Source organism: Aplysia californica, unplaced genomic scaffold (assembly GCF_000002075.1).
Source record: "Aplysia californica isolate F4 #8 unplaced genomic scaffold, AplCal3.0 scaffold00824, whole genome shotgun sequence".
NCBI lineage: Eukaryota > Metazoa > Mollusca > Gastropoda > Aplysiida > Aplysiidae > Aplysia > Aplysia californica.
Window position 1 is genome coordinate 88219 of NW_004798094.1, and position 12978 is coordinate 101196.

Here is a 12978-nt window from a genome sequence, read left to right on the forward strand (position 1 = left end):
TAATAATAATAATAATAAATGATATTTATATAGCGCTCAACCCCGATTAAAGATACACAGGCTCTTAGGGCTTTGATTCTTGTAAATCTATCAGCTGATTGATCACATCAACTAGCCATGATCTTTTGTGCGCAAAAACAAAGAAAAGAAAGACAGAGAACGAAAAGAAAAAAAAGAAATAGAAATAATGAAGCGAAAAGAAAAAAAGAAACAAACGACAGTGGTTTAAAAAACAAAAAAGAAGCAAAGATACAATGAGGCAAAGAAACAACACCCAAAAAAAAATTTGAAAAAGAAACAAAGAGAAAAGGAAACAAAGACATAGATTTACACACACAAAGTTCTTTAAAAGCCCAGAAAATAAAGAAACAATAAAGAAAGCTAAAAGCCGTACCATTTTCGAAACAACAAGTCCAGAAATAATTTCAGGTTCAGTTCCTTCACCACAGCAGAATATTAATACAATCGAACCTGCCATGACAACCTCCTGTATAATACGGCCACCTATACAAATGGCCACTTTCCATTTCCGCACTTACGTTTTTTTCTATATTATTATTACATTTTCACTGTGTGAAACAGGCACCTGTCCAACGCAGCCGCCATATTATTTTACCCCACAAACATTATCACACCAAAGAATATCAACTGTCTCAGACGGCCACCCCTCTCATCTCCCGACGTTTGGTCATAAATAATTGGTCGCTTTTAAGGACAAGCGGGCTAACCCAGTTTCGGGGTTTTCCAGAAATCTTGACTTACACCAAAAGTGGGCATGGCCCTACCTATATGAGAAGTTTGGTTTCATTGGTGTGTATATTTGGCTATAGAGAAAACTCTCCTTGTCTTTTAAAGAAACTGAACAACAACGGCCCAAAAACTTAACCTTCGATTTTCTCAAAACAGCATTTTTCGGGATAGCCCCCTTGTGCTTAGAAGTGACTAATAATGTAATGGCCACTGACGATTTTGACGAGCCGCTATAAACCAATCCCCTGTCGTTGTTGTTTATGTTAGAGACAGTCCCTCCAACCGATCATGTTGTGTAAGCCCTTCCCACTGTTGACCCATAAATCGGTAACAATAAATTTTCTGCTGCTGATGAGGTAAGCGTGTGATCACTCATAACCCATAAGCCCCGCCCACAACTCCTACACAAATCGTAAGTGAGGTGACCGGTCACTGTTTACTCAGTCTGTAACAAAGTAACAATGGACGTCAACATGAACTTGCGACAGAAGCATCGCTCGTTCTCCGAGTGGTGTCGACCCATGTGTTTGTTTTAACACGGCGCTCGGTCATCCTTGTCTGACACATTTCGCTTTATTGTCACCCTAGCCCAAAATTAGTAACATAATTAAAAAGCTAACGAAAAAAACCCAACAAAAACAACAATAACAATGCAGCTACCCTCGGTTGGGATCTCGAAGGGAATAGTTTTCTTTCTTCATTTTGATCAGTCCTGCCTTAGACGGACACTAGTCTTACAATGCCACTTTTCTCCTTGACAATGGGTGGCTGTCTTACACACGTTCGACTGTACTTTTTAAACTTGTATAATTACAAAGACCTTACTGACCGCTTTATGTCAACATCTCTTCACATTAAATCTATTCTTTTTTCCCCCTAGAGCATCTTCATCAACCGCTCGATGACTATCTGGCCATCTTTGAAGGAAAAGTCAAGCTAGTGCGCATGTCCAATAGGTCGGGTCTCATCAAGGCACGATTGGCTGGTTTTGATCACGTGACTGGTGACGTCGCTGTATTCCTGGACGCTCACTGTGAGGTCAATGCAGGTCAGTGGGGACTAATAAATTATAAATTATGAAAAGAAAAAGTCGACGCTTTTGAAGAAAAAGTTTGCCTAAATTTAAACAGTGGAAATACTTTCAGCCTGTTTGTGAGTGAAAGCACACTGCGTGTAAGTGCATATTTGTGTGTGTGTGTGTGTGTGTGTGTGTGTGTGTGTGTGTGTGTGCGTGTGTGTGTGTGTGTATGTGTGTGTGTGTGTGTGTGTGCGTGCGTATGTGCGTGCGTATGTGCGTGTGTGCGTGCGTATGTGCGTGTGTGCGTGTGTGTGCGTGTGTATGTGTGTGTGTGTGTGTGTACGTGGTGAAACACCAAACCAATGTGCCAGGATCTGGACAATAAAGATGTATATCATCTTATCGTATCTACTGTAATAACACCAAGGATGCCACAACTGGTTGAGCCTCAATCTGTACTCTTTTTCTTATTTCTGTATGTCTGTCTCGCTTTACTAAGCACTGAATGACCGTTCATTTGCAAGCATGGTTCTCTTTATGAATACTGATACTAAAATTTCTCCCTTCTAAAAAGTACAGTTGTTCCCGTATCCAATCCGGACATTGGGGATTGCCTTGTTACTGAGACAACTTCCTGGGCCTTTGGCATATTGTGGTAGGGCGGCCAGTTCCTTTCCACGCCGTCTTTACTTCCCCAACTCGAAGTCAGGTATCCATTACTGCTAGGTGGGCAGGAGGGGGCGAAAAAAATATGTGTCCGAACCGAGGCTTGAGCCCGGACTTTCCACTTCGGAGACGAGCGCACTAATCGCTCGCCACACCACCCTCTGCTGTCAATAAAAATTGAATCATCTTTCTTTTTTGTCCCTTTCTTCCGATTGGCTAGAGCCACACACCCTTCTTTTCCCAGCGCTAAATGACCGTTATTTTTCAAGAGTGCAACTCGTTATTCACACCCAAATCCAAATTCCCCTCCATGATCAATAAAAGTGATTAATTTTAAAAAATCTTTTTCTTTCCTGCTCTATTTTTCTTCTTCTCTTTCTTTTTTTCTTCTTTTAACAGTTTTCAAGGCTGGTTCGAGCCTCTCATTCATCTTATCTTTGAAAGCAAAACAAACTCAAAAACCCAAATTTCCCCTTAGCAGTCGACATAATTGGAATTTTAGAAATATATTTCTTTCCTCTTTTTTTCCCTCTATTCTCAATGCTGGCTTGAATCACTTCTCGTCCACATTTTTATTTCCAAACCTTAAATTATGGCTATTATTTTTGCAAGCATGCTTCTCTTATCTTTTTTCAAACTTCGCAATCAGTGGCTATTATTAATTTACATACGTGTTGTAATATACTCTTAAGCCCCTCTACTGTCAATAAAAGTGGAATGTTCGTTTCTTTTCATTTTTACTTTTTTATTGCTTCTTCTTTGCTTCAGGATAACATCTTTTCTTGTTTCTTTCCTTCTCTTTTATTTTCTTTATTATTGTTTGTTTAAAAGAAGAAATAGAAAGGTGGTTTCGTAGGAGACTGCTGAGAATATTCAAGGTAGGAACAGAAACTACATTAGGGAGTACTTGATGCCCACGTGGGACGCTCACATATGAAAACAGTCAGAAAAAGACAAATGCCGTTTTTAGGACATCTTAAGAGACATAAAGGTCTTGAACTTCTAGCTCTCACTAGCAATACTGGAGGCAAAAAAGCAGGGCTTAGGGTAGACCCAGAGCAGCCTACTTAGGGAAGCTAAACAGATTGGTAACAGGGAAAAATCAGAGCAATTCAGTTTTTAAAGAGCATCTGAAGAAAAGAATGAATGGAGAACCAAGACCGTCGATGTCAGCTGTAGATCTGGTACTTGATGATGATGATGATTTTTTGTTTGTTTCCTTAATGGGCCTGACGGACTTCCCAGAGAAATCTTCGAGCGAGAGCGAGGCTCTTTTTCGGCTCCATTGTCAATATGCTTAGCGGCACCTCCACTCGTCCAAATAACTCCATTCGAATTGCCATTGTTCCTGGACATTCAAACATGTTTGGTATCCTCCTTTTCATGGCCGCATCTTCGGCAACATGGGCTGACCTCTTCATTTACAAAGTTCTTATACCATCTTAAACTCCAATGATGGTCCGACCGCAGTCTCGTTAGCTCAACCTGGTCCCAGCGACATGTGATATATTTTTGTTCCCGCTTATAGGAGTACCCAGAATACACATCTTTCAGGTGCTGGTACTTAGTTCTACATGGTGGGTCTCTGATTTCTCTCTTGATTATTGGAAAGACTCCTCTGTATGTCGTTGGTCGTCTGTCTCCTTCGATCTCTCTGGCTTCATTAGCAGCTTGGTCTGCTGCCTCATTTCCTTCTATTCCAACATGGCTTGGAATCCACTGAATCCACTGATGATGATGATGATGATGATGATGATGATGATGATGATGATGATGATGATGATGATGATGATGATGATGATGATGATGATGATGATGATGATGATGATGATGATGATGATGATGATGATGACGACGACGACAACGATGATGATGATGACGTTTGTTCCTTTCTCCAGGCTGGCTGGAACCCCTCCTTCAACGAGTCAGCGAGGACTACACTGTGGTGGCTGTGCCCGCGACTGACGTCATCGGCTGGCAGGACTCTGCCTACCACTTCGAGCCTACCCAGAAGCAGCTGAGGGGAGGCATGGACTGGAATCTCATCTTTAACTGGATGTCTATGACACCGCCCGACGGAAGGGAGAGAAAGACCTGGGCAGATCCTGTCAAGTGAGTGGGAGATAATTAAAGTTTGTTAGGCATCGCGGTGAAATAAGGCGCTCGTCAAAATAATAACTTCGGCACTTCTATGACCTAATTGTGTCACAAGTGCCGTGAAACACTTACTAAAACTAAAGAACTCAGGCTTCCTGTGTGTGCATGTTCTCTACTCAGTAGCACTAAGGTCGTCTGTGGGTGTGTGCGTGTGTGTGTGTGTGTGTGTGTGTGTGTGTGTGTGTGTGTGTGTGTGTGTGTGTGTGTGTGTGTGTGTGTGTGAGTGTGTGTGTGTGTGCATATTCTCCACTCAGTTAAGAACTCATGCCTTCTGTGTACAACGGTAAAGAACCTAACCGCTACACCACAACTCCAAGTAGACAATAATGAGTGCTGCAATTTAGAAGCAGAGATAATTAATTGTAAATCACGTTAATAAAAGTAAAATGTAATTAATTCCAGTTCGAGTACAGTAGATCTATTTATGAGACAAATGGGAATTTAGGTCGTTGAAAGAAAAGGCACAACGAATAATTGATATACTACGAGAAAAACTTTTCACACACACAGAGTTGGAGTTTGAATTTAATTGAGTAAAACCCTTCTAACAATGAAAAATTTCCACTCGACACACGGCTTAGCATAATAATATTAATACATGCAAATGAGGTAGTTTTTCGCATTTCGTCTATCTTCACCGCCAATACACACCCTACTTTGCAGCTGCACTAAGCAAGTTTTAAAGAAATTTATTGTTTTTTGTTTTTTATCGTTTTCTTTCTTTTAAAAAAATTTAAATTGTTTTTAGTGTGCGGGAATGCAACAACGAGAAATCCCATCAAATTAGCAGCGTAGGAATAAATTAACTCTTATGATGCACGGCGCACTTGTTCAGCTGTCTCGCATCGCTGGGTTATGTACAGACTTAACAAACATTTTAGTTTAGTTTTAGTAGAGATTTTACGGAGCTCGCAACTACATAAGGTCATATGAGCGCCAAAAGATTAGAGGCGTTACAAGAGAGTAACAAACATAAAAAATAAGATATATGATATCTTATTTTTACAGTCTGATCCTCACTTCAAAATTGTATGTCACTGTGTCGGAGAAAGATCTGCAGCCACGAGAAAGCAAAAAGAGAAGTCGATTTTAGAAACAAGTGACATAGGCCTACAGGTTTCTTGAACTGAATCGTCGAGGTGACCAGTCGTCTCTCTCCCCCAAAATGCCCACTACCACCATCACGTGACCCATTCTCTCCCCCAAAATGCCCACTACCACCATCACGTGACCCATTCTCTCCCCCAAAATGCCCACTACCACCATCACGTGACCCATTCTCTCCCCCAAAATGCCCACTACCACCATCACGTGACCCATTCTCTCCCCCAAAATGTCACTACCACCATCACGTGACCCATTCTCACCCCCAAAATGCCCACTATCACCATCACGTGACGCATTCTCTCCCCCAAAATGCCCACTACCACCATCACGTTACCCATCCCCCCCCCCAAAAAAAATGCCCACTACCACCATCACGTTACCCATCCCCCCCCCCATAAAGCTACAAAATAGCCATTTTTCTTTCCCCCCCCCCCCCCCCCCCCAAAAAAAAAAAGTTCCCACTACCACCATCACGACCCAATTGTCTCTCTCCCCCAGAATGCCCACTCACCTCGGCTGCTGCTTCGCCGTATCCAAAAACAACTTCAACCGTTTGGGCGGCTATGACCCAGAACTCCAAATCTGGGGATGTGAAAACATGGAGCTCTCTTTCAAGGTGGTTGAATAGAAATCTTACTTACTTTACTTACTTGGTTGGAGAATAGGTATCATTGCAGGCGGCACAATGCCATAACTGCTCCTCCCTCCTCTCCAGGATCCTTGAAAGGGTCAGCTAGTTGATATGCCAGTTAACAGCTGGTTGGATATTCTTCTGGCTTTTCTACGCAGATTGCTGTCTCTCCCTGACCCTCTACAGACACCAGCTGCGTTTCCTTTAGTCTATCCATTGTGTGTGAAGTGGTGCCTTCAGGATAGAATTCGCTACCTCCGAATTACGAAGTTCTGTCTGCTCACTACCTAGTTTTGAGAAGTTTGACGTCAATTTGTTGTTTTTTTTAGTTTCAAAATATGTAACGTTTTTTGCCATGCAATTCTATGAATATTTTGATATAATGACTCCGATTATTCTTACGATTTTGATTGAGCAGGTAGAGATTTGGCTTTCTGACCTCAAGAATATCTCAAGATGGCTAAAAATATCAGATAGTATTTTGAATTTCTGAGGTAGCGAAATGTCGGTCAGCTAGATCAGATGTGCTAACTTACTAATTGATCACTTTTAAGCAGAAGGGGGCTATCCCGAAAAATGCTCTTTTTAGAAAATCGTAGGTAACGATTTTGCTTCCCAGTTCAAGAATCATCAAAACTGCTACAGAAAATGCATGGAAAATGTATGGCGAGAAACTGACCAAAATCTGTAAGGAAAGCCCAAGAGAATTTTTTTAAAGTGTGAAGAGCATGCAGATAAGGTAAGACCCATACAACCCGACATGCATTATAAATGATAAAGAGGGAAACGCCATTCTCGGCAAACATGCAATCAAGAAAAGATGGGAAAATTACTTCCAAGAACTGCTCAACCCAGACGCTTGCTACGGACAACAAGTAGAGTTCCAACTATCCTACGGAAATCAAACAGATCCACTAATACTTCTCAGTGAAATAGAAAAAGAACTCAAGACCAGCCCCAAGAACAAAGCCCCAGGACCAGATGACATCACAGCGGAAGCCATAAGAGCTTGTGGAAACACGGTATACTGTGGCTGCGGCGTAAAATCTTCGACACATTTATGACCGTATTGTGTTGCAAGGGCCGTAAAACTTTTACTAAAACTAAACTAAAATACCTTACATTATGATATTATTCTACGTTGTGCTCTCTGGCTGATTTCTGGTTCATTATGGTGTGCATCATTTATTGTTTTAGTTTGAAACTAAATGAAGAGCAATGGGCAATGGTGTCGTGTGCTTTAATTGACAATACCAACCTTGATGTTTTGTTCTTTTTTGTTGAGGGGGTCAGTACCGTTATACTTCAAGGAAAATGCAACACGTTTTTGGTGTTTAAGTAAAACTCGAACCCTCTCATTCTTATAGCAAGCTAGTGGCATCTTTTGTGGCATGAAGTAGCAGAGTGTAGGAGGGGCACACTCCTTACCTCGTGTCTTGTCTTGTGTGTAGTTGTCGACTTGACTGGCCGACGAGTTGGGCGGCTGATTAGCTCCTTGTCTATCCCCGTAGGATTATGCAATTGCGTTTTTTCGCGTAAGTCTGCAACATTTGCATAATTTTGGATTCCCCGCGTTTTTTCACGTTTTTTTCATTTTTCACAAAACAATTAACGCCTCGCCATGTGACTAAAGGGAAGTAATCAGCATAATAAGTCTCATTTAAGTGAAAAATTGGGTATTTCCCTTGTTAGAAGATCTTTATTAATGGTTATGGGTTAGGGCTTTTGTTCCTTGAGCATATTCTATTTTTTTAATTACCATAATCAAAAGTTGTTCTCATGTCTGCTGATGTTTCATGTTTGACAGGTGTCCCTGGTTTTAGGGATGTGCCAGCATCAGAGGTCCAGATGTCCTTTTTTCCATTTTTCTTTCCTCTATAGGTCTACTTTTGAAAGTTACAGAGATTATATTTTTTGGTTGTTGTTTTTTTTCTGACTGGTATTGTTTTCTTTCCAAATACTCAACAAACTAGCGATACTGATATATTCTGTTTTCAATTTTTCTGTATATAAAACATGAAAATTCTTGTTGAAAAAGTGCAAAATATGTCGCAAATGGTGTTACGGTAACTTGCATAATTTTTTGCATAATTAATTTTGCATTTTTCTTGCATAATTTGGCCATCTAAATTTGCATACTTCTACAGGGACAGCCTTGTGAGTCCCGCTCAGCTCCCCGGTCAGTCATGAGTTGTCTTGTCGGTGCGAGGTCATTGTTTACTTGTAGGCTCGTGGCCGCTGCAAGAGACCCAAATTAATACGTTTGAAATCAACAAGGGCAACGGAGAAAGATGCAGCGTGCTTGCACCAATGACGAGACTGGTGTTTTTTCTATTTTTTTAGGGGCTGGAATTGGTGAGGGAGGGGGCAGGAGGGTCACTTTTCTTGACTCTTACCTTCACCTGTAATCTGTTGTTCCAGGCGTGGATGTGTGGAGGGAGTATAGAGATGATCCCTTGCTCACACGTAGGTCACATGTTCCGAGTTCTTCTGCCTTTCTCCGTGGGTCAAAACTTTGACCGAACTTTGACCCGGAACTGTCTCAGGGTGGCGGAGGTCTGGATGGATGAGTACAGGGAGATTTACCGTGAGAGGATAGGGCCACAGATGGTGAGTACAGAGAGATTTACCGTGAGAGATTTACCTTGAGAGATTTACCGTGAGAGGATAGGGCCACAGATGGTGAGTACAGAGAGATTTACCGTGAGAGATTTACCTTGAGAGATTTACCGTGAGAGGATAGGGCCACAGATGGTGAGTACAGAGAGATTTACCGTGAGAGATTTACCTTGAGAGATTTACCGTGAGAGGATAGGGCCACAGATGGTGAGTACAGAGAGATTTACCGTGAGAGGATAATAATAATAATAATAATAATAATAGTAATAAATTACACTTTTATTTGTCCCAGAAGGGCACTTTGTTTTACAATGGCAAACATACATACATAAATACATAATTATAAATACGTACATACACAAATACATACATACATAAATACATACATAAATACACACTGTTACACAAATACAGAACAGTTTACAAACAATGCCACTGCCGGTCGCCACTGTGCAGCGCCCTGTAGTTTGAGCTAGGGTTGTCGTGTCTTGCTCAAGGACACACTCCAGTGACCACCCATCTGATCCCCGTGTCACCGACACTTGCTTGACATTGCTTGAGTCAAAACTCACTACTCACTTAGCCACTGGGCCACAGATGGTAAGTACAGAGAGATTTACTGTGAGAGGATAGGGCCACAGATGGTGAGTACAGAGAGATTTACCGTGAGAGATTTACCTTGAGAGATTTACCGTGAGAGGATAGGGCCACAGATGGTGAGTACAGAGAGATTTACCGTGAGAGATTTACCTTGAGAGATTTACCGTGAGAGGATAGGGCCACAGATGGTGAGTACAGAGAGATTTACCGTGAGAGATTTACCTTGAGAGATGTACCGTGAGAGGATAGGGCAACAGATGGTGAGTACAGAGAGATTTACCGTGAGAGATTTACCTTGAGAGATTTACCTTGAGAGATTTACCGTGAGAGGATAGGGCCACAGATGGTGAGTACAGAGAGATTTACCGTGAGATTTACCTTGAGAGATTTACCGTGAGAGGATAGGGCCACAGATGGTGAGTACAGAGAGATTTACCGTGAGAGGATAGGGCCACAGATGATGAGTACAGGGAGGTTTACCGTGAGAGGATAGGGCCACAGATGGTGAGTACAGAGAGATTTACCGTGAGAGGATAAGGCCACAGATGGTGAGTACAGAGAGATTTACCGTGAGAGGATATGGCCACAGATGGTGAGTACAGAGAGATTTACCGTGAGAGGATAGGGCCACAGATGGTGAGTACAGATAGATTTACCGTGAGAGGATAGGGCCACAGATGGTGGGAATGGCAAACAGTTTCCTGCATTTTATGATTACTTTACATGGTCGCTTTTAAGGACAAACGGGTTAACCCAGAGTTCGTGGTTTTTTCAGAAATCTTGACCTACACCCAAAGTGAGCATTGCCCTACCTATAGAAGAAGTTTGGTTTCATTGGTGTGTTTATTTATTTGGTTATAGAGAAAACTCTCCTTGTCTTTTAAAGAAACAGAACAAGGGGCATAAACTTTGCCGTCGATTTTCTCAAAACAGAATTTTTCCTGATAGCCCCCTTGTGCTTAAAGGCGAGCATATTATGTTTCAATTTTCTGTGTGTATCAAGATTAACTAACATAGGGAGCTTGAATGGACGAGTAATGAGGTAAATCTATAAGGACAGCACAGGCTTTTGGGGTGCATCTAAACAGAGAAATAACTTGCGAACCATGATTGTCGACGTCTGTTCCAGAGCGCACCCTTCGTTATGATGATGATGATGATGATGATGATGATGATGATGATGATGATGATGATGATGATGATGATGATGATGATGATGATGATGAAGCCCAAGAGGCAAAACGTTGAGCTTTGTCTATTGAACAATTTTAAAACATTTAATATTTGTCTGAAAATCAAGCAAGACTCTCCCTTCTACTCTGCTTTCCGAACAACGATGATGATGATGATGATGATGATGATGATGATGATGATGATGATGATGATGATGATGATGATGATGATGGTATTTTATTACATTCTTCTACTGTGTCAGAATACGCTATTATCATATTTCTGTATTTGATGAGAACAATGTCACATTTCCCTCCCTCAGAGTGGGATAGACTTTGGGGACGTGTCCTCACGTAAAGAACTCAGACAGAGACTTCAGTGTAAAAGTTTTGAGTATTACCTCAAAGAGGCCTACCCTGAGTTGTACATCCCTGTCAATGAAACTTTTTCAGGAGCGGTAAGACAGCCTTATATCCAGTGCACATTGCAGATGTATTCGTGAAATGTCCTTGGAATTTTGTTTGATATATTATGCGAGACAGCGTGGTGATATCAAGGGCTCGTCAAAATAATCGAAATGAAGAAACTGGCATTTTCCTGCCCAATGGGTAATTTTTAATGGGATTTTTTCTTATTTTGTGCCTTTAAGACCAATGAAAAAACACATTCCTGTGTGTATTATACTTCTAAAAACCCGTTTGATTTATGGTACACAAAATGAATATATGCAGTTTCCAAGGTCTCTCAATCAATCTTTCGAAATTATGAAACTTTGGCGGCCATTTTCTTGCCCGTTTTACCTCTGAAACCAGCGACCCTACCTTTTTCAATGGCAAATATTTCGACTCCTATTCAAGATAGATGAGTATTTTTGACACCAAAATCAAGACAAATAAACAAGCTTTAAGTTATTTGCCCAAAACTTGACGGGTGCCTGATTCCACCGCGTGATACGACATTTGACAATAACTCACGCTTTCCTTCATGAAGGTGTAAGAGCTACCCTTTGAGTCTTAACACAGTGGAATCAGGCGCTTGTCAATAAATTTTTTAGCACATCATGTTATTGGTATCATCCTAAAGGTTGTTTATTTGCCTTGCTTTTGATGAAAAAAGTATCCATTTACCTTGAATAGAAGTCGAGATATTTGCGATTTAAGGAAGTGGGATTGCCTGGTTTCAGTGGTAAAATCAACGAGAAAATGGCCGCCAAAGTTTGGTGACTTCCATAGATTTAGAGTTCTTGGAAACTTCCAATTTTCATTTTTCGTGCCTTTAATCAACGTTTTCTTATAAAATCCACACTTAAAAGTGTTTTTGAATAGACATACAAAGTTTTTGAGTCAAAAACCAAAATCCGAAAAATATTTCCAAACTGGCCCAAAAAATGCCAATTTCTTCGATTTCATTATTTTGACTAGCGCCTGATTTCACCACGATGCCTCACATTTTTTTGTCAGAAGAAAATAAAATCCACTCAACTCAATTTATTCGTTTTGTTTTGTGTTCCACCTCGCAGTTTAAGGTTCTCAGCTGACAAAACGAAATTAATTCTTTTACTATCTATTTAACTTTAAACTATGGGTGAAAGAGCATTTGAATACCAAGATTCCATAATCTGGAAAGCTTTGCCAAAATTAAACAAAAACAAACACAAAAAAAAAAAACCATGAACAAAAACGACTATAAATAGGCTAGGGAGTTGTGGAAAGGTCGACCTTATTTATGAGCCTCAATAATAATTATATGGTGGGTACAAATTATGTCATGCATCGCATCCAACACCAAAGAATCAAATGGTTCGGACATCTCATGTGATTACCAACACACCACCCAGCACAACGTAGTTTAAGAGAGATAGAGTCCTTTTATTTATTCAAATGTCAGCTAAATTCATTTCCCTTTTTGAATTGATGAAATAAATTTTAATGTTTAGTGAGAGATTTTTTTTTTAATTTGGAATTTGGTTAAACTTTCTACATTGTGAACTAGGTACGAGTCATGAGGATGATCAAGTGTGAAGGTATACGTGTGTGTGTGTGTGTGTGTGTGTGTGTGTGTGTGTGTGTGTGTGTGTGCGTGTGTGCGTATGTGTGTGTGTATGTGTGTATGTGTGTATGTGTGTGTGTTTGTGAGTGTGTGTGATAGCTTGACAGATAAACAGACAGACAAACAGACAGACACATACACGTAGATAGATAGATAGATAGATAGATAGATAGAGAGATAGAGAGATAGATAGATAGATAGATAGATA

General features: G+C 40.7%; 2 protein-coding genes across 3 annotated transcripts in view; both read left to right on the plus strand.

The window, feature by feature from the left end:
• LOC101854366 (polypeptide N-acetylgalactosaminyltransferase 5) overlaps nt 1-12978 on the plus strand; it is a gene marked incomplete in the record, with an annotated part of 53448 nt that overhangs the window by 12865 nt on the left and 27605 nt on the right.
• LOC101853889 (polypeptide N-acetylgalactosaminyltransferase 5) lies at nt 1416-9173 on the plus strand. Of its 2 annotated transcripts, XM_013088882.2 has the most exons (3): nt 4297-4546; nt 6197-6314; nt 8751-9173. In XM_013088882.2, the coding sequence occupies exons 1-3, from the start codon at nt 4464-4466 to the stop codon at nt 8976-8978; spliced, it is 429 nt and encodes a 142-aa protein (XP_012944336.1). In that variant the 5' UTR covers nt 4297-4463; the 3' UTR covers nt 8979-9173. The 2 variants fall into 2 exon arrangements, with proteins under 2 accessions (XP_035828640.1, XP_012944336.1); XM_035972747.1 differs by lacking the exons at nt 6197-6314; nt 8751-9173 and adding an exon at nt 1416-1798 and having other exon boundaries at nt 4333-4607.

What these genes read in the sequence shown, in the direction of transcription:
- LOC101853889 (XM_013088882.2), top strand. Translation starts at nt 4,464, where the DNA reads ATGGACTGGAATCTCATCTTTAACTGGATGTCTATGACACCGCCCGAC. An exon ending in ACCTGGGCAGATCCTGTCAA is followed by an intron (nt 4,547 to 6,196) that starts GTGAGTGGGAGA and finishes TCTCTCCCCCAG; the next exon opens with AATGCCCACTCACCTCGGCT. An exon ending in ACATGGAGCTCTCTTTCAAG is followed by an intron (nt 6,315 to 8,750) that starts GTGGTTGAATAG and finishes CTGTTGTTCCAG; the next exon opens with GCGTGGATGTGTGGAGGGAG.